Source organism: Mustela nivalis, assembly GCF_964662115.1.
Source record: "Mustela nivalis genome assembly, chromosome: 13".
Classification (NCBI taxonomy): domain Eukaryota; kingdom Metazoa; phylum Chordata; class Mammalia; order Carnivora; family Mustelidae; genus Mustela; species Mustela nivalis.
This window is the reverse complement of record NC_139032.1, coordinates 92,480,014-92,507,560: the sequence shown is the minus strand read 5'-3', so window position 1 is coordinate 92,507,560 and position 27,547 is coordinate 92,480,014. Positions and strand designations below refer to the sequence as shown.

General features: G+C 66.6%; 2 protein-coding genes across 4 annotated transcripts; both read left to right on the top strand.

Moving 5' to 3' along the window:
* The first annotated feature begins 138 nt into the window (after positions 1-138).
* Positions 139-20,142, top strand: ABCA2 (ATP binding cassette subfamily A member 2). Of its 2 annotated transcripts, XM_082696287.1 has the most exons (48): positions 139-295; positions 3,820-3,913; positions 4,917-5,028; positions 5,132-5,295; positions 5,584-5,711; positions 5,847-5,957; positions 6,305-6,523; positions 6,872-7,239; positions 7,497-7,656; positions 8,396-8,524; positions 8,602-8,769; positions 8,845-8,941; positions 9,320-9,493; positions 9,574-9,676; positions 9,758-9,872; positions 10,018-10,208; positions 10,407-10,557; positions 10,638-10,842; positions 10,951-11,115; positions 11,203-11,383; positions 11,473-11,685; positions 11,787-11,983; positions 12,070-12,252; positions 12,485-12,669; positions 12,828-12,948; positions 13,218-13,457; positions 13,539-13,745; positions 14,016-14,118; positions 14,221-14,540; positions 14,633-14,846; positions 14,941-15,046; positions 15,142-15,253; positions 15,374-15,434; positions 15,513-15,687; positions 15,971-16,086; positions 16,169-16,316; positions 16,461-16,584; positions 16,705-16,837; positions 16,919-17,036; positions 17,210-17,388; positions 17,465-17,606; positions 17,676-17,810; positions 17,916-18,019; positions 18,102-18,194; positions 18,357-18,459; positions 18,527-18,664; positions 18,731-18,937; positions 19,360-20,142. In XM_082696287.1, exons 1-48 carry the CDS (start codon positions 230-232, stop codon positions 19,393-19,395), a joined length of 7,314 nt encoding a protein of 2,437 aa, XP_082552413.1. In that variant the 5' UTR covers positions 139-229; the 3' UTR covers positions 19,396-20,142. The 2 variants fall into 2 exon arrangements, with proteins under 2 accessions (XP_082552413.1, XP_082552412.1); XM_082696286.1 differs by having other exon boundaries at positions 13,218-13,745.
* A 3,613-nt stretch (positions 20,143-23,755) lies between these two features.
* On the top strand, positions 23,756-26,892 carry CLIC3 (chloride intracellular channel 3). Of its 2 annotated transcripts, none has more exons than XM_082696358.1 (6): positions 23,756-25,002; positions 25,779-25,888; positions 25,972-26,097; positions 26,228-26,334; positions 26,410-26,585; positions 26,664-26,892. In XM_082696358.1, the coding sequence occupies exons 1-6, from the start codon at positions 24,967-24,969 to the stop codon at positions 26,820-26,822; spliced, it is 714 nt and encodes a 237-aa protein (XP_082552484.1). In that variant the 5' UTR covers positions 23,756-24,966; the 3' UTR covers positions 26,823-26,892. The 2 variants fall into 2 exon arrangements, with proteins under 2 accessions (XP_082552484.1, XP_082552485.1); XM_082696359.1 differs by having other exon boundaries at positions 25,694-25,888.
* Positions 26,893-27,547: the final 655 nt, after the last annotated feature.

The following is a 27,547-nucleotide window of genomic DNA, read 5'->3' as shown; positions in this document are numbered from 1 at the left end:
GGCTCGGGACGCGACGGGAGCGGCGGGCGGCGCGCGGCTCCTTTAAGCGGGGGCGGGCGCGAGCGGCGGTCGGCGCGGCGGCCGGGGCGGAGCCAGCGCGGAGCCGGTCCCCGACGCCCCAGGCCCCGCCCCGCGCGGGCGATGCCGAGCGGCGCGGCGGGCGGCGGGGCCGGCGGGGCGCGCAGAGGAGCGGGCGGCGGCGCGAGGGCGGCCGGAGCGCGGCCCCGCCATGGGCTTCCTGCACCAGCTGCAGCTGCTGCTCTGGAAGAACGTGACGCTGAAGCGCCGGAGCCCGGTGAGCCGCCCCGCGCGCCTCCGGGCCTGCCCCGAGCCGGAGGGCGCGCGCACGGGGGGCCGGCGGCGCGCTTTCCGCGCGCACGTGCGGCCGGGCGGGGCGCGCGCAGACCCCGGGAGGGCCCCCGGGGGCGGCGGGCCCCAGCCCCCCGTCCCCGCCGGGACCCCGCGCGCCCTTGCGGGCTCCGGCCTCCGGGAAGGGGACTCGGCGGTGCCCGGCCCGCCGCCCGCGGCCGCTGACATTCGCGGTGCGCGGCTGAGTCACGGGATGGGCGCCCCGCGCGGTGCGCTCTTCGGGGCGAGCGGCCCCAGGACGCTGGGGTCGCGGGGGGCCCTCGTTCCCGGGACGGAGGGCTGGCCTGGGAGACTCTGTCCAGCCCAGAAGGTCCTTGGTTTCTGGGCCCAGCTTCCTCTGGAGCCACTGCAGGGCTCCGGCCCTTTCCCTCCTGCACCTCCACCTCCCTGCCCTTGGACAGACACCCCCCCCCCCCCCGCCCTTCCCCCAAGTCCACTGGCCCTTGCTCCTGCTCTCTCACGAACAGGAGTGTCCTTGCTGTGCCAGCACCGGCCAGTCTGCATCCCTGCACCCTTTTGTCCTCTGGGGCAGCCCTCCCTGAGGCTGATCCACACTCCCATCTCCCCAACCCCAGCCCCCTCTGGGGGCCTGGTCCTGCTGATTGGAGCTGGGACCCTCAAGCACCCCAGCCGCCAGCGCTGTGTCTGGGGCAGCCAGGGTCCTGAGCGCACAGGACGCAGCAGCTGTCAGGGACAGAAGTCCTGGTGAGCCGCCAGCCTCAGGCCGTAGGGATGCCATCATGCTGGCCCTCACTCAGCACCCCTGCCCTTCGAAAGGCAGGGGCCCCTCCTCTGGTGCACAGGCACCAGAGAGGCCCGGGCTGCTCGGATTTTTGAATGGGCCCTGGGGATTTTCCACAAGGAGCCCAGGGCAGGCTGGGGTCCGGAGTGGGAGGCCTGAGGACAAAGCAGCCTCTCATCCTCACCCTCTCCCCCTGACTTAGAGTCTCCTGGGGCTGATGAGCTCCCACCAGGGATCCTCCTTGAGAAGGGCTTTGAAGTGCATAGTACGAACCCCGGGACCACAGACAGGGCAGGGTGGCCATCATCAGCACGGCCTGGCAGGGTCCCTTGGGCACCTGAGCCTGGCGGGGAACCAGGGCTGAGTACACTCCCTGCCCACGTGCCTGGGGCTGGCCGGCCCTGGATCCCATGGATCAGGCCTGCAGCCTGTCCCTGCTTCAGATTTTGGGTTACTGGGGACAGCAGGGCAGGGCTCAGAGGAGAACGGGGAGCGGGATGTGGGCATGCATTAGCCCCAGGGTTCTTGGCAGTAAGGGCACCCCAAGGGCTGGAGGCAGAGGCTGGAATGATGGCCCCTGTAGCCACTGGGGATCTCAAGGCTCAGGGAAGGGAGCAGTGGCCTGTGGGGGACTGGCAAGCAGGTGGGAGGTGTCCACGGCCCTCCAGCCAGGAGTGGCCCCCACTTGCTAGGTCACGCCTTCCCTAGAATCTTCTGCCCCTGTCCAGGAGCACTACCAGGGGCTGGTCAGGCCACATGGAGGTCCTTGGCCTGAGGCCACAGCAAATCAGAAATTTTTCTCCCGGGGGACTAAGGCCTTGCTGGGCTTGTACGGGGCGCCTGGGTGGGCCAGGTATCTCGCCCACTCCTGTTGCCCCCCACTTTCTGGGGAGGGTCTGGGGCTTCGGGGTCAGACCTGCAGGCTCAGCGAGCAGAGGTTTGCTCTTTATGCTGTGGGCTTCTCTGGAGGGTGGGGGCATCCCTGGAAAGCTTGGTTTGAAGGGTAGGAACCAAGGGCCTCTGTCCCGAGGCTTCTCTGTCTGGGAGCGTCGCCTGTCCCCTCTTGGCCCGGGCTGCCGTGGCCTCACCACTGGGCAGAGTCAGGCCGTTCCGTCTTCAGCTCCCCTCCGTTCTCCTCTTGACACAGCCGGAGGTGGCTCAGGCCCAGGGGGGCACCTAGGCCCGGGAACAGCATGGGGGCCCCCGGCTCATCTCAAGGGACCGGGGGTTGACTCCCTTGTGGGCCTGGTGGCGCGCTCTTGTGGGGCTCCCAGGTGAGGCTGAACCTGTGCCCGCCCGTAACCAGATGCCCCTCTGGCTGCCCGCCCGCCCGCCTGCCCAGCAGGCCTCCCTCCTCCCAGCAGCTCCTGCGGCCGTTGCTATAGCAACGAGGAGGTAGCCCTGGCCTGTTGCTGCAGTTACACGGTGGAGGTGCCCAGTGGTAGGGCGGGTGTGGGTGGGGCTGCTACCTTGTCCGTGACCCTGGCCACCTGGGATGCATGCAGCCACCCTGGCTCTGTGTCCGTGTGTGTGGCACGGGTGCCTGTCCCCAGCCCTGCGCGTACCCATGTTGCCTCCTTGGCTAGCCCTGGCCTGGCTTCTGGCTCGGGGAGGGGGTGGAGGCTGGCACAGACTGGGGCGGGCGTGGGGTGCGGACCACAGTGGGGTGTTCCAGACCACAGGGCACTATTGTCCGAGCGGGTAAACAACCGCGCAGCCCGGGCCCCGGGCCAGACGGCATGCCACCGGGGCGGGCGCGAGGATGAAGAAAACCTGGTCCTCTGAGAAGCGCTGGTGGGTGAGGGTCAGGATGCGTCTTGGGGCTGAGCGGGGCTCAGGCCCCCCACAGAGCAGTGGGCCCAAGGTCCTCTTTCCACCTTCCCTCCCTGAGCTAGAAGAGGGGGCAGGGTCACAGATAGTGAGAAGTCCTTCCGTTTTCCAGGCAAGACACAGGGAAGCCCGGGGGCTGGGGGCCTCTGACGTTCCTTTCCACCCCAGCAGGCTCCGCCAGGGCTCTCCTTGGTGCCCAGCTGGGGGTGCCAGGAGCAGTCCCGAGAGTAGAGTTCTGGGGAGCACAGGCAGGGCTGTTGAGCCCATCGGAGCCACGTGGGGTGAGGGAGAGGGGCCAGGCCAGAAGAAGGAACTTAGGGGTGTCAGACTTCTGCGCAGGTTTTCCTGGAGGCTCAGAGGCCTGGGCCGGAGCCATGCCTCCGGTTATCCGGGCCTTGTCTTGGGGGGTGTGATGGCGCTGTCACAGTGAGGCGGGCTGGCCCTGCGGGAGTGTGGGAGCTGTGGCTGGCACCCAAGACCACCTCCAAGATCCTAGCTAGGAGAAGGTGGGGAAGGAGAAGCTGAGCTGGGCAGATTCACGGGTCCTAGTGGACCACAAGCGGACTGGCTTGTCCCTGCTGGCGAATCCCCACGGCACCAGAGCTTGGGTGTGCAAGAGGACAGATAACACTCATGCCCTCACCCATGGAAAAGGGCCTTGAAGAAAGGGGAGGCAAACTCTGTTGGCCCTGAAGGGCCTGGGTTGACCTCTTGTGGTCGCTGTGTGGGGCGGTGTGGGGTCCGGGCTGGGCGGGGCTGGCCCTGCCTGCCAGGAAGACACCGATCTGGGCAGAGGAGGGCTCGGGTCTGTCCTGTCCAGCCCCGGGCCGGTGGTGTGGGCTCCGGGCAGGTGGCCTGACTCAGCCCGCCCTTTCCAGTGGGTCTTGGCCTTTGAGATCTTCATTCCTCTGGTTCTGTTCTTCATCCTGCTGGGGCTTCGGCAGAAGAAACCGACCATCTCTGTGAAAGAAGGTGAGTGTCCCAGGGCGGGGGGAGGGGTGGCAGGGGGGGGAGTGGCGGGGGGCCCGGGGCACAGGGGGGCGGGCAGGGTGGGGCAGGCAGTTCTCACTGTGTCCCACGTGGTGTCCTGGGTGCACGCGACCCCACACGTGTCCCAGCTCCCGCGCTGTCCTGGTGCGGTCCGTGCACCTGCTCCCCTGTGTGGCCCCTGGCCGTGCCTCCTGGCCGGGCTGGAGGACAGGGCCGCTGGCCGTTCCTCACTGTTCTCCTCTGTTCTGTTTTGCCCCTCCCCCGCATGGTCTCTTGTCCTCCTCCTGGGCCTGCATGCAGTCTGTAAGTGAGCGAGCGGCCCTCCTGGTGCGGCCTGAGCGCGCCCTGCCCCCCGCTTGCATTAACAGCCTTTCCTGGCCTGGCCGGGTCCTGGCAAACCCCTTGCCCCCCGTCGGGGGCAGCTGGCACACGGGGGGCGGGGGGCCGGGGGGGCCGAAGGAGACCTGGACCCTGGTGGCTCCCAGTCAAGCTTCTGGGGGTGGGGGTGTCCATCTCTCTGTGGCGTCGCCTGGCCCTGCCTTGCAGGGCTGGGGCTGGGTCACCTGGCTGCTCTCCCCTCAAACCCCAGTGGGCTCCTGAGTTCTCCCTGCTAACTTACTGGCCAGAGAGGTCAGAGGTCACTGCCCAGTGGGGGCCCCACGTGCTCCCCTGGGCCCTGTGGGCAGTGCCACACCTGAATTCTTAGGGAAGGTATCAGGCATTTTGGCCTTGGGTGGCTGAGGGAAGAGGGACACCCTGGGAGTTATGGGGAAGGGATGGCCGGACACCCTTGGACCTCTGACCTGCTGGGGTCATCTGCACCGGAACTCTTGGCCCTCTGCTGTCTGAAGCTGCTTTTCCTCCCGGACTTTCTCTAACTTTCTCTATTCGGCCTTCATCCCCCTCCCCTTTCTTGACTCCTTCCCTGGCCCTCTCCTGTCCGGCCTCTCGCCCTGGGCCCTCTCACCTGCCCCCCCCCCCGCAGCTTTCTACACTGCGGCGCCGCTCACCTCCGCGGGCCTCCTGCCTGTCATGCAGTCTCTGTGCCCAGACGGCCAGCGAGACGAGTTTGGGTTCCTGCAGTACGCCAACTCCACGTGAGTGCCCCCGCCCCCGCCCCTGCAGTAGGCCAACTCCACGTGAGTGCGCCCGCCCCTGCCCCCCACAGAGGCCAGTGGGTGACCTCCGATGGCGGTGCAGGGTCACTCAGCTGCTGGAGAGCCTCAACCGTGTGGTGGAGGAAAGCAACCTGTTTGACCCGGCGCGGCCCAGCTTGGGCTCGGAGCTCGAGGCCCTGCGCCAGCACCTGGAGGCCCTCCGCTCTGGCCCAGACCCCTGGGAGAGCCACCTGGACAGACCTACAGGTACGCCCGGGGCAGCTCAGGCTGTGCCTCTGCTGGGGGGCTCGGGGCCCCGGCCGCCGTGTCAGCTGCGCTCAGATCCCAGCTGGGCCTCTCCTGTCCTCTGGCCGGCGTCGGGGCGTCCATCTGGGCCGTCGCTCTGGGTTCCTGGGGCAAAGGAGCTCTGGCGGACCCCGCTGAGCTGCCCTCCCCATGGCCAGATCTGGTGTGGGCACCTGGGCGCTGCGTCTGTTCCGGGTCCCTCTGCCCCAGGCCCAGCTCGCCCTCAGCGCTGTCCTTCTGCCTGTCCAGTGTCGTCCTTCTCTCTGGGCTCGGTGGCCAGGGACCCACGGGAGCTCTGGCGTTTCCTGATGCAGAATCTGTCGCTCCCTAATAGCACAGCCCAGGCACTCCTGGCTGCCCGGGTGGACCTGCCGGAGGTGAGGGGGTGGGGGCGAGCGTCTGCAGGGAGCGCGGGTCTTGTCTGCCCCCCCACCCCCGCTTATAGGAGAGCAAGGAGAGGGATCTGCGGCTCTGGGACCCCCTGGCCTGAGCCGCACCCCTCTCCCCTCCAGGTCTATCACCTGCTTTTTGGCCCTTCCCCTGCCCTGGATGTGGGGTCAGGACTCCCCAGGGGTCGGGAGCCCTGGAGCCGCCTGGGTAGCAATCCCCTATTCCGGATGGAGGTAAGAGGACCTGTTAGTGGGATGAGAACACACCGCCAGCCTCTGGGTGGGGGTTTCCGCTTGAGAGGGTGAAGAAAGGGGCCCCCTCGAGAATTGCGAGCTTCCTCTGGGGATGAGGTCGTTCCCTGGGAGTCTGTGGCTAGCACAGGGGCGGAAAGCAGGAGAGTGATGTGTGTCCACTGTCCCCACCCGCCGCCCATCACAGGCACCTGGGCTATCTCAGACCTGGCTCGGGCCAGGGTGGGAGGCAGGGGGAGACCCGAGGCCGTCTTGGGCTAGGGCCTTGGCTCCCTCTTGGTTGAGGTTCCTTCCTGGCTGTCCCCCTGCACCCTGCCCCCTGCCCCCAGGAGCTGCTGTTGGCCCCCGCTCTCCTGGAGCAACTGACGTGTGCGCCGAGCTCCGGGGAGCTGGGCCGGGTCCTCACCGTGCCCCAGGGTCAGCAGACCGCGCTGCAGAGCTACCGGGACGCTGTCTGCAGTGGGCAGGCTGCCGCCCGTGCCCAGCGCTTTTCTAGGCTGGCTGCTGAGCTCCACAACCAGCTGGATGTGGCCAAGATTGCCCAGCAGGTGAGGGCCTGCCTGCCTGCTGGCCCCCAGGCCCATGGCCCTGGCTGGAGGAGGTGTTGGGGCTCCTTGGGCCCACGGCTGCCAGGGTGTGTGCCTGTGGTTGGGTGTCCCATGCACCCCTAGTGAGCCATGCCCCATGTCCTCCCCCAGTCAGTTTCCCAGCCCCTAGCCAGTGCTCCCTGCCACCCCCCAGGAGGCAGACTGTCCCTCAGCCTCTCTCCTCCCGGTCTGTGTCCGGTGCCTCCACCTGACCTCCCGGTACCTCCACCCGACCTCCCACCTTCGCATCAGCCCGGGCCTTGTTCCCTCCTGGGCCTGCATCTGCTCACCTTCCTCCTTTCCCATCAGCTGGGCCTGGACTCCCCCAACGCCTCGGCTCCCCAGCAGCAGCCAGCACCCACGCAGCGGCTGCAGGCGCTGCTGGAGGACCTGCTGGACGCCCAGAAAGTTCTGCAGGATGTGGACGTCCTCTCGGCCCTGGCTCTGCTGCTGCCCCAGGGCGCCTGCGCCCGCCGTGCCCCAGGGTCCCCAGCCAGCGGCCCTGGAAGGACAGCCAACGGCACCGGGGCTGCAGGAGGCACGAGCTCCAACTCCTCCGCGGAGGAGGGCGCCCGGGCCGCGGCAGCCCCCTCCTCCTCAGACGCGCTGCAGGGTCAGTGCTCCGCCTTCGTGCAGCTCTGGGCCGGACTGCAGCCCATCCTGTGTGGCAACAACCGGTAGGTGGGCAGCAGGGGGGGAAAGCAGATGGGGCGGGGCCTAGCTCTGAGGCTAGGCTCTGAGCCCGCACACCCGCCTCCCACTCGGGATCCCGGCCCCACTCCCTGCCCCTCCCGATGAACGGCTCCCACCCTGAGGTTCTGCCCCACCCCCTCTGGAAGCCCCGCCCCCAGCCACCGGCTGCCCCTCCCTCTGCCGACACGACACCGCCCCCCACCTGCCCCTGACGCTCCACGCCCCCCTCCCCGGGCGCTAGCACCATCGAGCCGGAGGCGCTGCGGCAGGGCAACATGAGCTCCCTGGGCTTCACGAGCAAGGAGCAGCGGAACTTGGGGCTCCTCGTGCACCTTATGACCAGCAATCCCAAGATCCTGTATGCGCCAGCGGGCTCCGAGGCGGACCGCGTCATCCTCAAGGTTCGGGAGTCTGGCACGTTGGGGGCCTTCTGTCTCCTTCTGGGGCAGAAGCTGAAGGAGCTGGGCGGGGGGCCTCAGGGACCCCTGTGCAGACTGCGGTCTGCAGAACTGTCCTGGGAGGGGCTGCAGAGCTTGAGCTCTGACTTGGCTGGGGGACAGGGACTGGAGGACTGGGGGCGGTGCGCGGCCCGTTCAAGATGCAGGGGTATGGTGGGGCTGCTGTGGGGGTGCCCTGGCCTGGCCGGGAATGGCCAGGGCGGGCAGTGCTGGTTTGGATAGAGTAGGGCCACTTGCAGAGACCTCCCAGGGCAGCCGCCGGTGGGCCAGATTTGGGTGGGGCAGCTGGGTGGTCTGCCAGGGCCCATTTCAGGGGAGAAATCCTGTTGGAGAGAAGTAGAAACTTGGGCTGGAAGTGACCCAGGAAGGGGGGAGGGGCTTCTAGGACGAGTGCGGGGGTGAGGAGGGCCCGTGTCAGGGCTGTTCAAGGGACACGTGGAGAAGGGCCCAGCGGGTGAACTGGGAAAGCTGGAAGTCCGGCTGCCTGGGGGCAGGGCCTCGCCAGCACCCTGGGTGGCCTCAGGAAGGTGGGAGGGGCGGGTTTCCAGCCCCCGGGTGCAAGTCTGGCCAGAGTAGTGGTGGCTGTGGGCAAACTGGCCTGGGAGGAGACAAAGGAGTGGAGGAACCCTGCTCACTGGGCTTTTCCTGTGAGCCCCGTGACCCATGCCCTCACCCTCTGCAGGCCAACGAGACCTTTGCCTTTGTAGGCAATGTGACCCACTACGCCCAAGTGTGGCTCAACATCTCCGCGGAGATCCGCAGCTTCCTGGAGCAGGGCAGGCTGCAGCGGCACCTTCGCTGGCTGCAGGAGGTGCTGGGGGCGCCGGGCGGGGGCGGGGCCCCTCCGTGTCCCGGGCCACCCCCTGAGCCAGTCCTTCCCCACCCCAGTATGTGGCAGAGCTGCGGCTGCACCCTGAGGCCCTGAACCTGTCCCTGGAGGAGCTGCCGCCCGCCCTGCGTCAGGACAACTTCTCGCTGCCCAATGGCTCGGCGCTCCTGCAGCAGCTGGACACCATTGACAACGCGGCCTGTGGCTGGGTCCAGTTCATGTCCAAGGTGGGGTGGGCGAGCCGCGCGGGCTCCGCTGGGCTGGCGCCCAGGGCCAGCTCCAACACTGCACCCCCCCCCCAGGTGAGTGTGGACATCTTCAAGGGTTTTCCCGACGAGGAGAGCATCGTCAACTATACCCTCAACCAGGCCTACCAGGACAATGTCACCGTGTTCGCCAGTGAGCTGGTCCCCCTGAGCCCTGCTCTCCTGCCTCTCGCCGCTCCAGCCCCCACCCCAGTCTCTCTCCCACTGTACTTGCCCCCTGTGCCGGGTTCCTTCCTCCAGTTTCACCCCACCTTGGCCCCACCTCCTCCCTGGCCCCGCCCCTCATCCCCCAGCCCTGCCCCCTCCACACCCCGCCCCCTCCCTGCGGGCTGGGAGAGTGGGGGCCCTCCAACCCACACCCTGCTGGCTCCCCAGCCCTGGCCCCACCTCCTCCCTGGCCCCGCCCCTTAAGCCAATCCTGGCTGTGCTCTAGCCAGGACCCGCCCCCTCTCTGTCCCCGCCCCCCCAGCCAGCGGGGCTCTATCCCTCCACCTGCTCCTCCTGTCCCCAGGCGTGATCTTCCAGACCCGCAAGGACGGTTCCCTGCCGCCCCACGTGCACTACAAGATCCGCCAAAACTCCAGCTTCACCGAGAAAACCAATGAGATCCGCCGGGCCTACTGGCGGCCGGGTCCCAACACCGGCGGCCGCTTCTACTTCCTATACGGCTTCGTCTGGATCCAGGGTGAGGCCCGCTCCTGGGGCCAAGGTGACGGGGAGGGCCCAGCGGCTGCCCGCCCCACGGCTGACCCCTTCTGCCCGCAGACATGATGGAGCGCGCCATCATCAACACCTTCGTGGGGCACGACGTGGTGGAACCCGGCAACTATGTGCAGATGTTTCCCTACCCCTGCTACACGCGAGACGAGTGAGTGTGGGGGGAGGTTGCCCCGCCCCCCCCCCCCTCGCTCAGGCTGAGCCCCTCCCTCACGCCCCTGCCCCACCCCAGCTTCCTGTTTGTCATCGAACACATGATGCCACTCTGCATGGTGATTTCCTGGGTCTACTCGGTGGCCATGACCATCCAGCACATTGTAGCAGAGAAGGAGCACCGGCTGAAGGAGGTGGGGGGCTGTGGGGGGGACGGAGGGGTGGGGGTGGGGGGCAGAGGTGGAGGGGACGGAGGGGTAGAGGCAGGTTAGTCCTTCCTGGCGTCCGGTCCCGTGGGCCGAGGCCTCCTGCCCCAGCCCGCTGCCCACCTGCCCGCAGGTGATGAAGACCATGGGCCTGAACAACGCGGTGCACTGGGTGGCCTGGTTCATCACCGGCTTCGTGCAGCTCTCCATCTCCGTGACGGCTCTCACGGCCATCCTCAAGTACGGCCAAGTGCTCATGCACAGCCACGTGTTCATCATCTGGCTCTTCCTGGCCGTCTATGCCGTGGCCACCATCATGTTCTGGTGAGCTCCGAGTGGCTGGCTGCAGGCCAGGAGGGAGCCGTGCTGGGGCCCTGGCAGAGGACCCCTCGCCCTCACCCAGGAGTCCAGACACACCCCTCTCGGAGCGGCTCTGTACCCTGGGAGGACGTGCTGGGAGGGCTCGGGGCCCTGCGCGAAGGGTTTTGTGTGGCTGATGGCCCGTGGTCTGCCCTGCCCTAGCTTCCTGGTGTCCGTGCTGTACTCCAAGGCCAAGCTGGCCTCGGCTTGTGGTGGCATCATCTACTTCCTGAGCTACGTGCCCTACATGTATGTGGCCATCCGCGAGGAGGTGGCCCATGACAAGATTACTGCCTTTGAGAAGTGCATTGCGGTGAGGGTCACAGCTGGGCGGGGGTGGGGTGGGGTCTGGCCTCCTGCCCTCGCTGACCACCCCCTGCCCCACCCCCTCAGTCCCTGATGTCCACAACAGCCTTCGGCCTGGGCTCCAAGTACTTTGCGCTGTATGAGGTGGCGGGCGTGGGCATCCAGTGGCACACGTTCAGCCAGTCGCCCGTGGAAGGCGACGACTTCAACCTGCTCCTGGCTGTCACCATGCTGATGGTGGACGCCGCTGTCTATGGCGTGCTCACGTGGTACATCGAGGCTGTGCACCCAGGTACCCGCCACCTCTTTGTTGTGGGGAAGGAGAGCGTGTGTGGCTCCCCGGGGGAGACAGTCACCCCAGGCCCCGGATCAGCCCCTCTTCCACTCCCTGCACCACCAGGCATGTACGGGCTGCCCCGGCCCTGGTACTTCCCGCTGCAGAAGTCCTACTGGCTGGGCAGCGGGCGCGCGGAGGCCTGGGAGTGGAGCTGGCCCTGGGCGCGCGCCCCCCGGCTCAGTGTCATGGAGGAGGACCAGGCCTGTGCTATGGAGACCCGGCGCTTGGGTGAGGCGGGTGCCGGGGTGGTGGCTGGGGCGCTCCGGGGTTTTGGGGGCCCTGGGCAGCCTGAGCTGACCCCCTGCCCTGGTGCAGAGGAGATGCGGGGCATGGAGGAGGAGCCCACCCACCTGCCACTGGTGGTCTGCGTGGACAAGCTCACCAAGGTCTACAAGAACGACAAGAAGCTGGCTCTTAACAGGCTGAGCTTGAACCTCTACGAGAACCAGGTGGTGTCCTTCCTGGGCCACAACGGGGCCGGCAAGACGACTACCATGTAAGCGTCGGGGTGGAGCCCTTACCAGGTGGGAAGCCGCGTGGGTCCCCTGCAGGAGGTGGGGGTCCTGACCCTGCCTGCCCGCCCAGGTCCATCCTCACTGGCTTGTTCCCGCCGACCTCGGGGTCGGCCACCATCTATGGGCACGACATCCGCACGGAGATGGACGAGATCCGCAAGAACCTGGGCATGTGTCCGCAGCACAACGTGCTCTTCGACCGGCTCACGGTGGAGGAGCACCTCTGGTTCTACTCGAGGCTCAAGAGCATGGCACAGGAGGAGATCCGCAAGGAGATGGACAAGTGGGTGGGGGCAGGGAGGGGCCCAGGCCTGCGGGGACCCCAGCATCCCGGCCCCCAGGGCCCAGGCCCACATGCCCGCCCCAACCCTGTCCCGGCCTCAGGATGATCGAGGACCTGGAGTTGTCCAATAAGCGGCACTCGCTGGTGCAGACGTTGTCGGGCGGCATGAAGCGCAAACTCTCCGTGGCCATTGCTTTCGTGGGCGGCTCGCGTGCCATCATCCTGGACGAGCCCACCGCAGGCGTGGACCCTTATGCACGCCGAGCCATCTGGGACCTCATTCTCAAGTACAAGCCGGGTGAGCAGGGCGCGGGGCGGCCGTGGGCGGCCCCCGCCTGGCCCTGCCCACCCCGGCGCCCTGACCCTGACCCTGGGCTCCCCCAGGCCGCACCATCCTGCTGTCCACCCACCACATGGATGAGGCCGACCTGCTCGGGGACCGCATTGCTATCATCTCCCACGGGAAGCTCAAGTGCTGCGGCTCCCCGCTCTTCCTCAAGGGCGCCTACGGGGATGGCTACCGCCTCACTCTGGTCAAGCGGCCTGCTGAGGCCGGGGACCCCCAAGGTCTGTGCAGACGCGGCCTGAGCCGGCTTGGGGCCCCGCCCACCCCCGCACCCCTTCTCCCAGCCCTGTGAGCTTCAGGGCTGGGCCTCTGCCGTTGCCCTGACGAGCCTAGCATTGCCCGGTCGGGCCTGGGGCTCCTTCTCACGTCCGCTCTTGACCTGGCTGCGCCCCCGTAGAGAATCATCCTCCACCAGCCCTGAGTGCGGCTCCTCTGTGTTCCTTCTCTTCCTAGAGCCAGGACTCCCAGCCAGCCCCCCCGGCCGGACCCAGCTGAGCAGCTGCTCGGAGCCCCAGGTCTCCCAGTTTATCCGCAAGCACGTGGCCTCCTGTCTCCTGGTCTCCGACACGAGCACAGAGCTCTCCTACATCCTGCCTAGCGAGGCCGCCAAGAAGGGGGCCTTCGAGCGTCTCTTCCAGGTGTGGGCTGCAGCGGGCTCAGGGCCGGGGTCCCTTTGAGCTGTGGGGTGCAGCGGGCTCAGGGGCAGGGCCCCTTCCTGCTGTGTGCAGTGGGCTTGGGACCGGGGCCGCCCCCGCCGGGTCCCGGACCGCGCCGGGTCACACGCAGCCCCTCGCAGCACCTGGAGCAGAGTCTGGACGTGCTGCACCTGAGCAGCTTTGGGCTGATGGACACCACACTGGAGGAGGTGTTCCTCAAGGTGTCGGAGGAGGACCAGTCTCTGGAGAACAGCGAGGCCGGTGAGCAGTCCCAGAGCGGCCCCTCAGTCCTGCACACACACCCCCACCCCGGGGGCCTGACCCTGGGCCGGGGCAGTTCGCTCTTCCCCTGGCTCTGGGGTCCAAGGGCCCTGGGTGGGAACGAGCTGCCACCAGTCTCTGCCGGGCTGGCTGGGGCTGAGGAGCCCGGGCAGGGAGGCAGCCGTGGGACTGCGGGCTCCCCGGGGCAGGTGGACGAGCATGGGGACTGAGCCCCACTTCTCCCCGCCCTGGCCCCTCTGCGGCGGCAGACATGAAAGAGTCCAGGAAAGACGCTCTCCCCGGGGCAGAGGGTCCGGCCTCGCTGGGGGAGGCGCACGCTGGCGGCCCGGCCCGGTGCGCGGAGCTGGCGCAGTCCCAAGTATCCCTGCGGTCCGCGTCCCCCGTGGACTCTGCCCGCGGCGATGAGGGAGCCCCCTACGCGGACGTCTGTGGCGACGACCGCCCGCTCCTTGACAACCTACAGGACACTGACAACGTCAGCCTGCAAGGTGGGGGGCGGCTAGGTGGGGCGGGCGGGGCCCCTGGGGGGTTGCTGGGGGCCGCCCGCTCAGCCCCTGCTCCCCATGCAGGAGCGGAGGCGGAGGCCCTCACGCGGGCCGGCCAGGGCAGCCGCAAGCTGGAGGGCTGGTGGCTGAAGGTGCGCCAGTTCCACGGGCTGCTGGTGAAGCGCTTCCACTGTGCCCGCCGCAACTCCAAGGCGCTGTCTTCCCAGATCCTGCTCCCCGCCTTCTTCGTCTGCGTGGCCATGACCGTGGCCCTCTCCGTCCCTGAGATCGGTAGGGCTGCTGGGCCAGGCAGGGGGACTCGGGGGCCAGCGTCCCTCTCTAGTGGGACTGTGATTCTTCCCCACTCCTGAGCGCCCGCGCTGGAACTGGGCCCTACATCCGAGCCCGCAGGTGCTCTGTGGGCTTTGTCTGGGACTCATGCCTCCTTGGGATCCAGACCCCAAGCTGGGACACTAAGGGTTTTGGGAGGGAGAAACCTAGGCCCGGGGGCCGCTGGTAGGCAGTCGGAGCGTGCTGAGGCTTGCCCGTGCGCCCCTCCAGGCGACCTGCCCCCGCTGGTCCTGTCACCCTCCCAGTACCACAACTACACCCAACCCCGAGGCAACTTCATCCCCTACGCCAACGAGGAGCGCCAGGAGGACCGGTGAGGCCCCCCACCGGGCAGCTGGGGCGGGCAAGGGCTGGCTGAGGGCGCGGAGTGGGGTAGGTGTCTCCCCACCCAGACTCACGCCTCGGGTTCCCCTAGGTTGCGACTGTCGCCGGACGCCAGCCCCCAGCAGCTCGTGAGCACGTTCCGGCTGCCGTCAGGAGTGGGCGCCACCTGTGTGCTCAAGTCTCCCGCCAACGGCTCCCTGGGGCCCGTGCTCAACCTGAGCAGTGGCGAGTCCCGCCTGCTGGCCGCCGCGTTCTTTGACAGCATGTGCCTGGAGTCCTTCTCACAGGGGCTGCCGCTGTCCAACTTCGTGCCTCCCCCGCCCTCCCCCGCTCCACCTGACTCCCCTGTGTCCCCAGAGGAGGACCCGCTGCAGGCCTGGAATGCTTCGCTGCCCCCCACCTCTGGGCCAGGTATGGGTCCTCCCAGGCTGCCGGGGGGGGGGGGGGGCTGGGGGGCGGGGCGCGGCACAGGCCTGAGCTGACGCGGCCCGCTGCACCCACAGACAACTGGACGTCGGCACCCTCCTTGCCACGCCTGGTGCGGGAGCCCATCCGCTGCACCTGTTCTGCACAGGGCACTGGCTTCTCCTGCCCCGGTGGTGTGGGTGGGCATCCTCCCCAGATGCGGGTGGTCACCGGAGACATCCTGACCGACGTCACCGGCCACAATGTCTCCGAGTACCTGCTCTTCACCTCCGACCGCTTCCGGCTGCACCGGTGAGCGGGGTGGGGGCCACCAGCCGGTTGTGGGCAAGGGGGAGGCCCACCCACTGCGTGTCGGGCCTCACTGCCCCTCGGCCTGCCTGCCCAGGTACGGGGCCATCACCTTTGGCAACGTGCAGAAGTCCATCCCGGCGTCGTTCGGTGCCCGGGCCCCAGTCATGGTGCGGAAGATCGCGGTGCGCCGGGCAGCCCAGGTGAGCCGCGCGGCCCCGGGCCCTGCGGCGTCCAGCTCCAGCGCGAGGTGGGCGGGAGCCCACAGCGCTCTTAGGGCACTTCTGGGTCCCTCCAGGTTTTCTACAACAACAAGGGTTACCACAGCATGCCCACCTACCTCAACAGCCTCAATAACGCTATCCTGCGGGCCAACCTGCCCAAGAGCAAGGGCAACCCCGCGGCCTACGGTGAGCCTGCGGGGCGGGCCGGCCAGGGCGGGTGGGCCGGAGCAGGGCGGAGCAGGAGCTGCTGGTGGGCGCGGGGCGGGATGGAGCAGGTCCCTGAGGCTGCCTTCCCCTATGCCATAGGCATCACTGTCACCAACCACCCCATGAACAAGACGAGCGCCAGCCTCTCCCTGGATTACCTGTGTGTATGGGACGGGGGGCGGGGGTGCAGCGGCGGGACGGGGTGCCAGGCCGGGGCTGACGGCCGCCTTGCCCCCAGGCTGCAGGGCACGGATGTGGTCATCGCCATCTTCATCATCGTGGCCATGTCCTTCGTCCCAGCCAGCTTTGTGGTCTTTCTGGTGGCCGAGAAGTCCACCAAGGCCAAGCACCTGCAGTTCGTCAGCGGCTGTAACCCCGTCATCTACTGGCTCGCCAACTACGTGTGGGACATGGTGTGCCCCTCCCCGCGTGGCCAAGGGGGTTCCCGTCACCCCTAGACCCCTGCTATCCCATGACCCTGTCTCCTGCTAGGCCTACCACTTCTGGCCCCAGACCCCCAGCCCTGCCCTGGAGCCCCTCCCCCTGCCCTGGACCCCTCCCCTCACCCTGGACCCCTCACCTGCCCTGGACCCCTCACCTGCCCTGGAGCCCCTCCCCCTGCCCTGGATCCCCTCCCCCCGCCTTGGACCCCTCCCCCCGCCCTGGACCCCTCACCTGCCACTCTTGCTCTGGTAGCTTAACTACCTGGTCCCGGCCACCTGCTGCGTCATCATCCTGTTCGTGTTTGACTTGCCGGCCTACACGTCACCCACCAACTTCCCTGCCGTGCTCTCTCTCTTCCTGCTCTATGGGTAAGGGGGAGCAGGTGAGGTCATGGGACTGGGGGCGGGGGCGGACCATCTGGTTTGACCACCTGCACCCACCCCCCCACAGGTGGTCGATCACCCCCATCATGTACCCAGCCTCCTTCTGGTTCGAGGTCCCCAGCTCAGCCTACGTGTTTCTCATTGTCATCAACCTCTTCATTGGCATCACGGCCACGGTGGCCACCTTCCTGCTGCAGCTCTTTGAGCATGACAAGGTGGGGCAGCGGAGGGGGAGCACAGCCGAGCGGGGGGCACAGGGGGTGGGGGGATGGCAGGGCACAGCCGACCATGGGGCGGGGAGAGGGCCACAGCGGGTGGCAGGGCCTAGGCTGTGCCTATGACCCCCTGTGACTCTCCAGGACTTGAAGGTGGTCAATAGTTACCTGAAGAGCTGCTTCCTCATCTTCCCCAACTACAACCTGGGCCACGGACTCATGGAGATGGCCTACAACGAGTACATTAACGAATACTACGCCAAGATCGGTGAGCGGTGGGCGGTGGGCGGTGGGCGGGCTGCCGGCCGGTGCCGCCTGGCCCCGAGATGGGCACTTGCAGGCGTGGGTGGAGCCCCCAGGCACATGCCCTGAGCCGGCTGCCCCACAGGCCAGTTTGACAAGATGAAGTCCCCGTTCGAGTGGGACATTGTCACCAGGGGGCTGGTGGCCATGACGGTCGAAGGCTTCGTCGGCTTCTTCCTCACCATCATGTGCCAGTACAACTTCCTGCGGCAGCCACAGTGAGTGGGGAAGTGCCGGGAGACACGGCCTAGCAAGTTGGGGAGCACTGGGCGATGGCACTGCTCACGCTGTCCCTGCAGGCGTATGCCAGTGTCCACCAAACCCGTGGAGGACGATGTGGACGTGGCCAGCGAGCGACAGCGAGTGCTGCGGGGGGATGCTGACAATGACATGGTCAAGATCGAGAACCTGACCAAGGTGGGCCCTGGGGCTGAGAGAGGGCTGGGTTGGGCAAGCCCCGGTGGGGGCGGGGTCCAGGTGGGGGTGGAGCCTCGGTGGGGGCGTGTTTCCGGGCAGGGGCGGGGCCCAGGTGGGGGTGCGGTCTGCCAGGTTGGTCCCCTGCTGAGCCGGTCGAGGGCTCCCGGCGCCAGGTGTACAAGTCGCGGAAGACCGGCCGCATCCTGGCCGTGGATCGCCTGTGCCTGGGCGTGCGTCCTGGCGAGTGCTTTGGCCTCCTGGGCGTGAACGGCGCCGGCAAGACCAGCACCTTCAAGATGCTGACGGGTGACGAGAGCACAACGGGGGGCGAGGCCTTTGTCAACGGGCACAGGTGCAGGCGGGCGCGCGCCTGGGGGGCGTGGGGGGGTGGCTGCGGCCGCCGGCGCTGACGGGCTCGGTGTCCCCAGCGTGCTCAAGGAGCTGCTCCAGGTGCAGCAGAGTCTGGGGTACTGCCCGCAGTTCGACGCCCTGTTCGACGAGCTCACGGCCCGGGAGCATCTGCAGCTGTACACGCGGCTCCGCGGCATCCCCTGGAAGGACGAGGCGCGGGTGAGGGGCGCGCGCGCAGGGGAGGGGCCGACGGGAGGGGCGGGCCCTGATGTGGGTTCTCGCCCGCAGGTGGTGAAGTGGGCCCTGGAGAAGCTGGAGCTGAGCAAGTACGCGGACAAGCCCGCGGGCACCTACAGCGGCGGCAACAAGCGCAAGCTGTCCACGGCCATCGCCCTCATCGGGTACCCCGCCTTCATCTTCCTGGTGAGCCGGGGCGGGGGTCGGCACGCCCGCAGCCCGCTGGTGAGCCGGTGGGGGGGGGGCAGCGCGCGCGGCCGGCCGCAGTGGCTGAGCCTGGCGGCCCCCCAGGACGAGCCCACCACAGGCATGGACCCCAAGGCCCGGCGCTTCCTCTGGAACCTCATTCTGGACCTCATCAAGACGGGGCGCTCGGTGGTGCTGACGTCGCACAGGTGTGTCCCCGCCCTTGCCGCCCCGCCCCCTGCCCCGCCCCCTGTGCGGTGCCACCCGGCCAGCCTGTGCCTCTGCCCGCAGCATGGAGGAGTGCGAGGCGCTGTGCACGCGTCTGGCCATCATGGTGAACGGGCGCCTGCGCTGTCTGGGCAGCATCCAGCACCTGAAGAACAGGTGAGCCGAGCCCGCGGCGCCAGCCTGGGGGTGGCGGGCCGTGTAGTGTGTGGCGGGGCGGCGGGGACGCGACCCGTGGCGGCGGGGACGGGGCGGGGGGGTGGGGGGGGAGGACCCGGCTGCGCGGGGCCGGGCGCCCGGGGCCACAGGCCTGTCCCGCAGGTTTGGAGACGGCTACATGATCACCGTGAGGACCAAGAGTAGCCAGAACGTGAAGGATGTGGTGCGGTTCTTCAACCGGAACTTTCCAGAGGCGGTGCTCAAGGTGGGCGGGGCCCCAGGGGTGGGGCTCGGGGGCCTGCCGAGCGGCCTCTGACCCCGCGTCCCCCCAGGAGCGTCACCACACGAAGGTGCAGTACCAGCTCCAGTCGGAGCACATCTCGCTGGCTCAGGTGTTCAGCAAGATGGAGCAGGTGGTGGGCGTCCTGGGCATTGAGGACTACTCCGTGAGCCAGACCACGCTGGACAATGTGAGTGCGGGGGTGGGGCGGCGGCGCCAGGGCCGGCGGCTGGCTCACCACCGTCCTGCCCGCCAGGTGTTCGTGAACTTTGCCAAGAAGCAGAGTGACAACCTGGAGCAGCAGGAGACTGAGCCGCCCTCGGCCCTGCGGTCGCCCCTGGGCCGGCTGCTCAGCCTCTTCCGGCCGCGGCCCGCCCCCACGGAGTTAAGGGCCCTAGTGGCCGATGAGCCCGAGGACCTGGACACGGAGGACGAGGGTCTCATCAGCTTCGAGGAGGAGCGGGTGAGCCACGTGGCGGGAGGGCTCGGGCTCGGGCTCGGCCTGAGGAGTGGTGTGAGGGAGGAGTCACCTGAGGACGTTTGGGGTCCTGAGCTCCAGGGCACAGAGGGAGCTGTCTGAGACTGAGGGCTAGGGGCGGACACAGGAGACCCCGGCACAGGCAGGTACAGACTCACCGCAGAGCCCGGGGCTGCCTGGGAACCTGCAGGATTTCAGGGACAGGCAGAGCAGGGTAGCAGGGAGCAGAGCCAGGGCCGGGAGAGAGCGGGAAACGGGGCAGCCACCAGACTCGGGCGGACAGAGACCACACAGGATTCCAGGGAGACGGAGGAGGGGTTCCCTGTCCCAGGCCCGGGGTGGGGGGAGCAGTGGGGGGGTTTGTGGTTGCCTCCCCAGGCCCGGCCTGCCTGCTCTCTGTCCACTAGGCCCAGCTCTCCTTCAACACAGACACACTCTGCTGACCGCCAGGTGCTGGCTCAAGGACATGCTGTGGGGACAGAAGTCAGGCGGTGGCCGAGGCCCCACCCATGCCCCCAGTGCCCGCCCACAAGGCCCTGGAACGGGAGGTCCAGGACCAAGGGCTTCCTGCCCCCTCCAGCCCCTCACCTGTCCTCAGCCCTGCCTGAGGCCACTGCGCTGCCCTCCCCTGATTGTGCCAAAGGTCGGCCTGGCCCTGGGCTACGCACACCCTCACCCTGCTCTGCCTTAAAGCCTTGGGGTCGGGCCGGCCCCTAGTCTCTGCCCCTGTCCAGCTCTGCCCGCCACCCCTCGGGCCACTGGGGTGTCACAGGCCACCGGGTACCAGCAGACTCTGCTGGCCAGGCCTGATGTCCTGAATGGGCTTTGCTCTGACCCCAGGACTGATGGGCTGGTCTGGGCCTGAGGCCGGAACTGGGTTGGTCCCGTCCCCAGACCCTTATTTATTTGCTTTAGGAAGAGGCTTCCTTCTCTTGCTGTCCTGCACGGCAGCCCCCACCCGAGGGAAGCCGTGGGCGTGGGCCGGGGAGGGCACGACTCGGGCGGCAGGCCGGGCCACGGGCGTGGAGCAGCCGGCCCCACTGGCCGACGGGGCCGGATCCCTGCCCGTCCCCTCCAGCTGCCACCGCTCCCCTACCCAGCTTGGCCCCCCGCACACCCACCCACCCGGGAGCCGGACCTGTACATAACGCACAGACGTTTGTTTTAAAATAAATAAACAAAAAAGCCCATGCAGGCCTGCACGTGTGGAGCGGGGTGTTGGGGTGAAGATGGGCCCCCCTGACGCAAGCTTATGGTGTGTGCCTCACAGGCACCGATGCCATGTCCGCAAGCACTGAGGCCAGGGTAACGGGAAGGTGGCTAGGTCAGCCTGGAGGAGGACCGGGGGCCCGCCTCCCTCTGAACAGCAGCTGGAACCGGGAGACTTAGGAGGCAGGGGCTATCCCTGCCTCCCTCCCCTGCCCCACCCAAACAGCCAACACCCCCCGCCGGGAGCCAGGTCCTGAGTGGGCCTCTTTGTGCCTTGTTGCCGACTGGGCGGCTGTGCTCTCCGTGCCGCCTTCTCCCTGCCCTGGAGCCCAGGGCCCACTTAGGGCCCACAGGCGGGCAGCGTTGCCGGGCTGTGTCAATCTCATCTGGGACGGGGGGCTTGCAGGAGGTGACCTCTAGGCTGGGAGTCCAGGCCGGAGTCCAGGAGGGAACATGTGCGAAGGTTGGGGGCAGCGTGGAGGCTCCTAGGAACAGGGTGGGGGTAGGGGGCTCGGGCCCAGCACCAGTGGAGCCTGGAGACCAGCCACAAGGAAGGGCCCCAGAATCTGTGTTCCTCGAGCTTGGCCATGGTCAGTGTCCCCGAAGAGACCCCTTCAGGGGACTGGAAGGGACAGCAAACTTCCCAGGAGGATGAGGGTCACGTTTCTCAAAACCCTTTCACCCTGGTTGGGGTGGGTGGTACTGGCAATTTCCCTTTTTTCTTTCTTGTTTTTGTTTTGTTTCGTTTTGTTTTAAGATTGATTTATTTGAGGGGCGCCTGGGTGGCTCAGTGGGTTAAAGCCTCTGCTTTCGGCTCAGATCATGATTCCAGGGTCCTGGGATCGAGCCCCGCATCGGGCTCTCTGCTCAGCAGGGAGCCTGCTTCCCTCTCTCTGCCTGCCTCTCTGCCTGCTTGTGATCTCTGACTGTCAAATAAATAAATAAAATCTAAAAAAAAAAAAGATTTATTTCTTTTGAGAGAGAGTGAGTGGGGGGAGGGGCAGAGGGAGAGAATTTCTAGGCGATCTCCCCGCTGAGCGCGGAGCCCTAAGTGGGACTTGATTCCACCACCCTGAGATCATGACCTGAGCACCCGAGCGGAAACCCAGAGCCAGAAGCTTAGCCCACTGAGCACGCAGGTACCCCCAAAGGGTAGTTTTCTGATTATTTCATCCTTTCCGTGCTTATTAGCTGACATTTTCTTCAAACATCTCCCCTTTTAGAAATATATCACTGTGTCGGGGCGCCTGGGCGGCTCAGTGGGTTAAGCCGCTGCCTTCGGCTCAGGTCATGATCTCAGGATCCTGGGATCGAGCCCCGCATCGGGCTCTCTGCTCAGCAGGGAGCCTGCTTCCCTCTCTCTCTGCCTGCCTCTGCCTACTTGTGATCTCTGTCAAATAAATAAATAAAATCTTTAAAAAAAAAAAAAGAAGAAATATATCACTGTGGATTTACCAGTTTTTAAAAAAATCAACATGCCATTCATTGCTGTCATCTTAAAGATTTTTCTTTTAGGATTTTATTTATTTGTTTGTGTTAGAGCACGAGTAAGGGGCAGAGGGAGAGGGAGAAGCAGACTCCCTGAGGAGCAGGGAGCTCGACGCGGGGCTCCATCCCAGGACCCCAGGATCATGACCTGAGCCGAAGGCAGAGGCTTCACTGACTCAGCCCCCCAAGCACCCCATGAAGATTTTTTATTGTGGGAAAATACACTTAATATTTACTGTTTTAACCTCATGTAAGAGTCTAATTCTGTTGCTGTCATTTTTACACACAAACTACCCGGATTCAGCCAGTGGGAACCCCTCCATGGTGGCTTCTGTGTCCTTTTGACCTGCCCAGGACATTTAATTTGGAGACTTCTCCGTTACAATGTCCGGGTCTGCGCTGTGTCTCCCTGCCCCACATCTGGATTCGGCTGTTTTCCAAGGAGCCCTGGTTCCCCGGGGCGGAATGGTATTTGGGACTCCCGGCGGCACTCCGGGGGGGCTCCCTTGGCTCTCTCAGGGCCAGAGCCAGGAAACGCCTGTGCACACTCCCACCAGGACCCCACTGCCGTCCCAGGGCCCCCTCCCCGTCCGTCCCCCTGCAGGTCTGTGTCTCCTTTCGGAACAGATGGCTGAAACATTGCTGGGAAGGGCTGGCAGCCAGAGCGTTGCCGCTGCGCGCATGAGGCCGGGGCCGGCAGCTCCGGGGCCTGCGGGGCCGCAAGGAAGGGAAGGGCATGAGAAGCACACCCCAGACCCGTGGGCCCTCCGGGCGCTGCTCCGTGGATGCAGGGCTTCGGGGTGGCAGGGAGGTTTGCTCAGGGCCCAGGTGTAGCTTCTGGGTCAGTTAAGGTTGGTGACTATGAGCTTCTGGTCTCATTGACTTAAAAACATGGCTGTGAAGTCACAGGAGGAAATCCAAACGTGCCTGAGGACATCCTCTTGGCTTTTCGCAGAAGGCTGGGAGCAGACCCCGACGGGCATGTACTGACAGCGGGCTCGGCTTGCTCTGTCGCTGGTCTTGGGCTACAGCGGCTGTGACTTAACCACACTGGGCCTATAAAACGGCAGGAGCATGTTCCCTCACCGTCTGGTGGCCCGAGGTGCCTGATCAAGGTGTGGGCAGGGCTGATTCCCTCTGAGGCTGTGGGCGAGGGTCTGGACCACGCTCCCCCAGCTGCCGGTGGTTTCCTGGCTTTGTCTGCCGCCCTAATCTCTGCCTCCGCCCTCACATGGCAGCGCCCCCCCCCCCCGAACACCATGTGTGTTTGCGCCGAAACCTCCCTTTTACAAGGACACAGTCTGATTGGGGTAGGGCCCCTCCTGACGACCTCATTCCAACATGAAGACTCCTGTAAAGGCTCTGTGCCCTAACATCACATTCTGAGGTGCTGGGGGCTAGGACTGCCACCGTGAAGGCCGGGGCCACAATTCAGCCGCCACGCCACCCAGCCTGAGAGCAGAGAGGCTCCCTTCCTCTGTCCTCCCCTGTGGCCCTACCAGGACTCTCCCACGGATGGGTGGGGGGCTTGCCACCCAGGGACGGCATGGATCTGTTTACTTAATTTTATTTTTTTAAAAGATTTTATTTATTTATTTGACAGAGATCACAAGTAGGCAGAGAGGCAGGCAGAGAGAGAGAGGAGGAAGCAGGGTCCCTGCGGAGCAGAGAGCCCGACGCAGGACTCAATCCCAGGACTCTGGGATCATGACCTGAGCCGAAGGCAGAGGCTTAACCCACCGAGCCACCCAGGCACCCCGCTTGGATCTGTTTATATGTTCCAAGTGCATTTACAGGGACACTTACGGGCTGATTCCCAGGGGGCTGAGCCGTCTGGACAGTTTTGCCAGCCAACGGCAGCCCGAGCAACACGAGCTCACACCCTCACTCCACACACCTGCCCACTGCAGCCCCGAACCCAGGCTTGTCCTACTTTGTCTCTTGAAGTAAGTGTGAAGTGAGGTGCACTCCCACACATCCTGTGTTGGTAGATCTTTTCTCTGGACCACCTGGTCACTGGTCCGTTTCACGACTGTTTCTACAGATGTCTAAGGGTATTTTTATACACACAGAAATACCCACGGGAAGGCTGGTGAGCACCTGCGGCCGTGGGGGGTCTTGGGCCCTTCCCGGGGGCTGTGGCGCGTGCCCCGGGGAAGCTGATGAGCAGGCCGACAGCAGAAACACTGGGGCCCTGGAAGGGAGCCAGTGCCCAGCTCATCTGCGGGGTCAGCACCAGGCTGCGTCTGGGAGCCCTGAACCCACGCGGGGTCCCGGAGAGGCCCTGGGGGAGGAGTCAAAGGGGCGGGCAGATCCCCAGCTCCACCATCTGGGGGCGGAGCCTTCGCAGGCCCCTCCCTCTGGACACGCCCCCCCCGCATCGGTGGTGGGGGAGGCCTGACGGGGGCGCAGCAGGTTCGGGGTGTGCGCACACAGCGTGTCCTCGTGGGTTCCTTGCAGCCAACGGCAAGGGCAGTCGGGAGGTTGTGGCTTCTAAACCTCCTGGTGCTTCTGTTGAAAAGTTAAGAAAGGGAAGAGCTGGGGCGCCGGGGTGGCTCAGCCGCTTGGGTGTCTGCTTCTGGCTCCAGTCGTGGCCCCGGGTCCTGGGATTGAGCCCCGGGGACGGCTCCCTGCTCAGTGGGGAGCCTGCTTCTCCCTCTCCCTCTGCTGCTCCCCCCGCTTGTGCTCGCGCTCTGTCAAATAAATAAAATCTGAAGAAGAGGGAGGTGGAGGAGAAGGGGGAGGGGAGGGGAGGAAAGCCTGCCTGGAACCCCACTGGAGGGCAGTAGGTGTGGGCTGGGCTGACCTGGGACCCCGAGCAGGCCCGCGGCGCTCCTGGAATGTGGGCGGGCCTGGGGGCGGGGCTCTGCCAGACCCAACCCAGCGATGGGAGGGGCGTCCCTTTCCGGGAGGTAGGCAGACTGGGAAACTGAGGCTGGGGCCCGGCTGCTCATTTATTTCTCCGACGCGCTCCCCAGCTTTCTGGAGGGAAGCCCGGCAGACAACAGGAGGGCTGCGGAGTTCACGGCAGGAGTGAGTCTGATCCGGAGCGCCCTCCTCCCAGACTGGCACCATCTCTCCCTGCCTCCGAGGCCGTGGCCTCCGCCTCCATCCCACACAACCCTGCGCACTTGGCACCCCCGTCACACCCTCATGCTTGGACGCGAGCACCAACCGCCGGCGTGGGTGACTCGTCAGGGCGGGCCCTGGACGGGGCAGGGCGGGGCACCCCGGGAGTCTTAAGGACTCTCCAGGCCCCCACCCCTGCCCCACTGTCGCCGGCGCCGCTGCTGCCCCTGCTGCTGCTGCTCCCAGCCATGGCAGAGACTGCCAAGCTCCAGCTGTTTGTTAAGGTGCCCCTGGGCCGGGAGGGCGGCCTCTGGGATGAGTATGCTCTGCGGGGGGGCTCTGCTTTCTGGGGCAGGCAGAGGGTCTGCACCCTCTCCCTGGGAGTGGGCTCGCGTAGCTCTACAGAGACTTAGAAAGAGGGACCAGGATGGGGGGGGGGAGCCCAGTGAGCTGTCCCCAAGGGCACCCGGGCGCCAACTCCCAGCATTAGCTCCTGGACCCAGCCCAACGCTTCTGGAGAAAAAGCCCCTCCGTGGGGAGGCAACGATCAGGCCGCTGGAGGCCAGGCCCACGCGGAGCTCGAGGTCAGTGCAGCGGGAGGGGTCTGGGCCAGCTGAGCCCCAGATGCTCACATCACAGCCCAGATCTGTGGATCCCTGTATGGGAACTGCCAGAGCCTGGCCTCCTCCCCACCGTCGGGGTAAGGGACAGTCCTACCGGCCTGCAGCCAGTGTCCAGTTTGGCAGGTGAATCACTCGGAAAACAGCTCACTCGGCCCACCCCACCCCTGTGACCCGCCTGCAGGGCCCAAGCCCCAGGTGCTGAAGATAAGGGTGGAGGGGCCGAGCTCCAGAGCTTGGGTCCCACCCCCAGGTCCCCGTGCCCCTTGCCACCTCCCAGGGACCCAGTCAAGGGCTCTCAGCCGACACTTGTCCGGGCTGTGCCCGGCCAAGCTGGAGCCTCGGACCGTTTCAGGCTCTTGACAGTGGGAGGCAGCGCCCTCTCTGGCGCAATTCTTAGGTCTGCTCTCTGCCCTGCTCCTCTACTGCCCGCACCCCAGGCCAGCGAGGACGGGGAGAGTGTGGGACCCTGCCCTTCTTGCCAGCGGCTCTTCATGCTCCTGCTTCTCAAGGGCGTGCCCTTCACCCTGACCACCGTGGACACTCGCAGGTGAGCCCCCGCCTCCACGGGGGCCGCTCCCTGGTCCCTGGCCCTCCTGACCACCCGCTTCTCCCGCTGCCTCATGCCCATAGGTCCCTGGATGTGCTTAAGGACTTTGCCCCTGGCTCGCAGCTGCCCATCCTTCTCTACGACGGCGACGCCAAAACAGACACACTGCAGATAGAGGAGTTTCTGGAGGAGACGTTGGGGCCCCCTGAGTGAGGGCTCTGGGCCTTGAGGGGGGGGTATGGGGCCCCCCAAGGAGGAGCCCAGGAAGAACGCTGCGGGTCTCGCGGGGAAGGGGGTATAGCCCGAGGGTCTGACCAGAGGTCCCCTACTTCCCCACAGATTCCCCAGCCTGGCGCCCCGCTACGGGGAGTCCTCCACGGCCGGCAACGACGTCTTTCACAGGTTCTCGGCCTTCATCAAGAACCCGGTGCCCGCGCAGGACGATGGTGAGGCGGCTCTGGAGGCCCGGCGAGGGTGGGGGGAGTTGGCCCAGACCCGGGTCTCACTGTGCCCGCCCCCAGCCCTGTACCAGATGCTGCTGCGAGCGCTCACCAGGCTGGACGGCTACCTGCGCACGCCCCTGGGGCACGAGCGTGCGCGGGAACCCCAGCTCTGCGAGTCGCGCCGCCGCTTCCTGGACGGCGACGAGCTCACGCTGGCTGACTGCAGCCTGCTGCCCAAGCTGCACATCGTGGACGTGAGTGGCCGCGCGGGGCGCGGGGCGCGGGGCGCGCGCTCCACAAGGCCCTGACCTCGTTGCGCCCCTGGCCCGCAGACGGTGTGCACGCACTTCCGCGGAGCGCCCATACCAGCCGAGCTGCGCGGCGTCCGCCGCTACCTGGACAGCGCGCGGCAAGTGAAGGAGTTCAAGTACACGTGTCCGTCCAGCGCTGAGATCCTTGCGGCCTACCGGATGGCCGTGCGCCCCCGCTAACCCCTCCCCCGCCATCTCCAGCCACCACCTGCCCCCTCTCCGACAGCCCCATAAAGGCAGCTGTGCCCCAGGGAACGTGTCCTGACCTCCGGGGGACCAGAGGGCCCTCGATTTCTGCTACCGCCAAACCCCCACCATGACCCCATAGCTCCACCTGATAGCCCAGAAGGACAGGGGCAGAGAACCCAGTGGGTGGTTCTGCCCAGCCCTCCACTCACCCTATCAGGCGTGGCGGGGGACTGGATTGGGCTCCCAAACCAGTCAGGCCAGGGTGGGGCAGCAGGATGGCCAAGGCGGGTGGGGACCAGGAGCCCAGCCTGGGCACCTAGGGGCTCCAGGCCAGTGGGTGGGGCCAGCCCACATTCCTCAGCCCTGCCCCAGGGAGCTGCCCCCCCCCTCCACAGGGGCCAGTTTGCATGCAGTGTGGGATTCCCAAGGCTGGCGGGGGAGGGGGATCTGGGATAAGTGTGGGCCTGGAGTAGTTGGCAACCGGGTTCCAGCCTTGAGGAGCCCTGCCTTGCCTTCCAGGCCCTTGGCTCCTATGCAGACCAGGCAGGGGCAGCTGGGTGAGCCCAGAGCTAGGGACCCCCGCCCCTCCTCCACCCCAGGGAGTGTGAAGGCTGCTGCAACAGCTTACTGCTGCCCCGCCACGTGCCAGGTCCCAGGTCCCAGGTCCCAAGGAGATCTCTGACCCCTCTCCCCCAGCCAGCCCCCAGGAGCCGGAG

Coding starts and splice junctions, on each gene's coding strand:
- ABCA2 (XM_082696286.1), top strand. CDS start 230: ATGGGCTTCCTGCACCAGCTGCAGCTGCTGCTCTGGAAGAACGTGACG. Junction 9,873..10,017: donor AGGAGCACCGGCTGAAGGAG/GTGGGGGGCTGT, acceptor ACCTGCCCGCAG/GTGATGAAGACCATGGGCCT. Junction 11,686..11,786: donor ATCCGCAAGGAGATGGACAA/GTGGGTGGGGGC, acceptor TCCCGGCCTCAG/GATGATCGAGGACCTGGAGT.
- CLIC3 (XM_082696358.1), top strand. CDS start 24,967: ATGGCAGAGACTGCCAAGCTCCAGCTGTTTGTTAAG. Junction 25,003..25,778: donor AGCTCCAGCTGTTTGTTAAG/GTGCCCCTGGGC, acceptor CCCGCACCCCAG/GCCAGCGAGGACGGGGAGAG. Junction 25,889..25,971: donor ACCACCGTGGACACTCGCAG/GTGAGCCCCCGC, acceptor TCATGCCCATAG/GTCCCTGGATGTGCTTAAGG.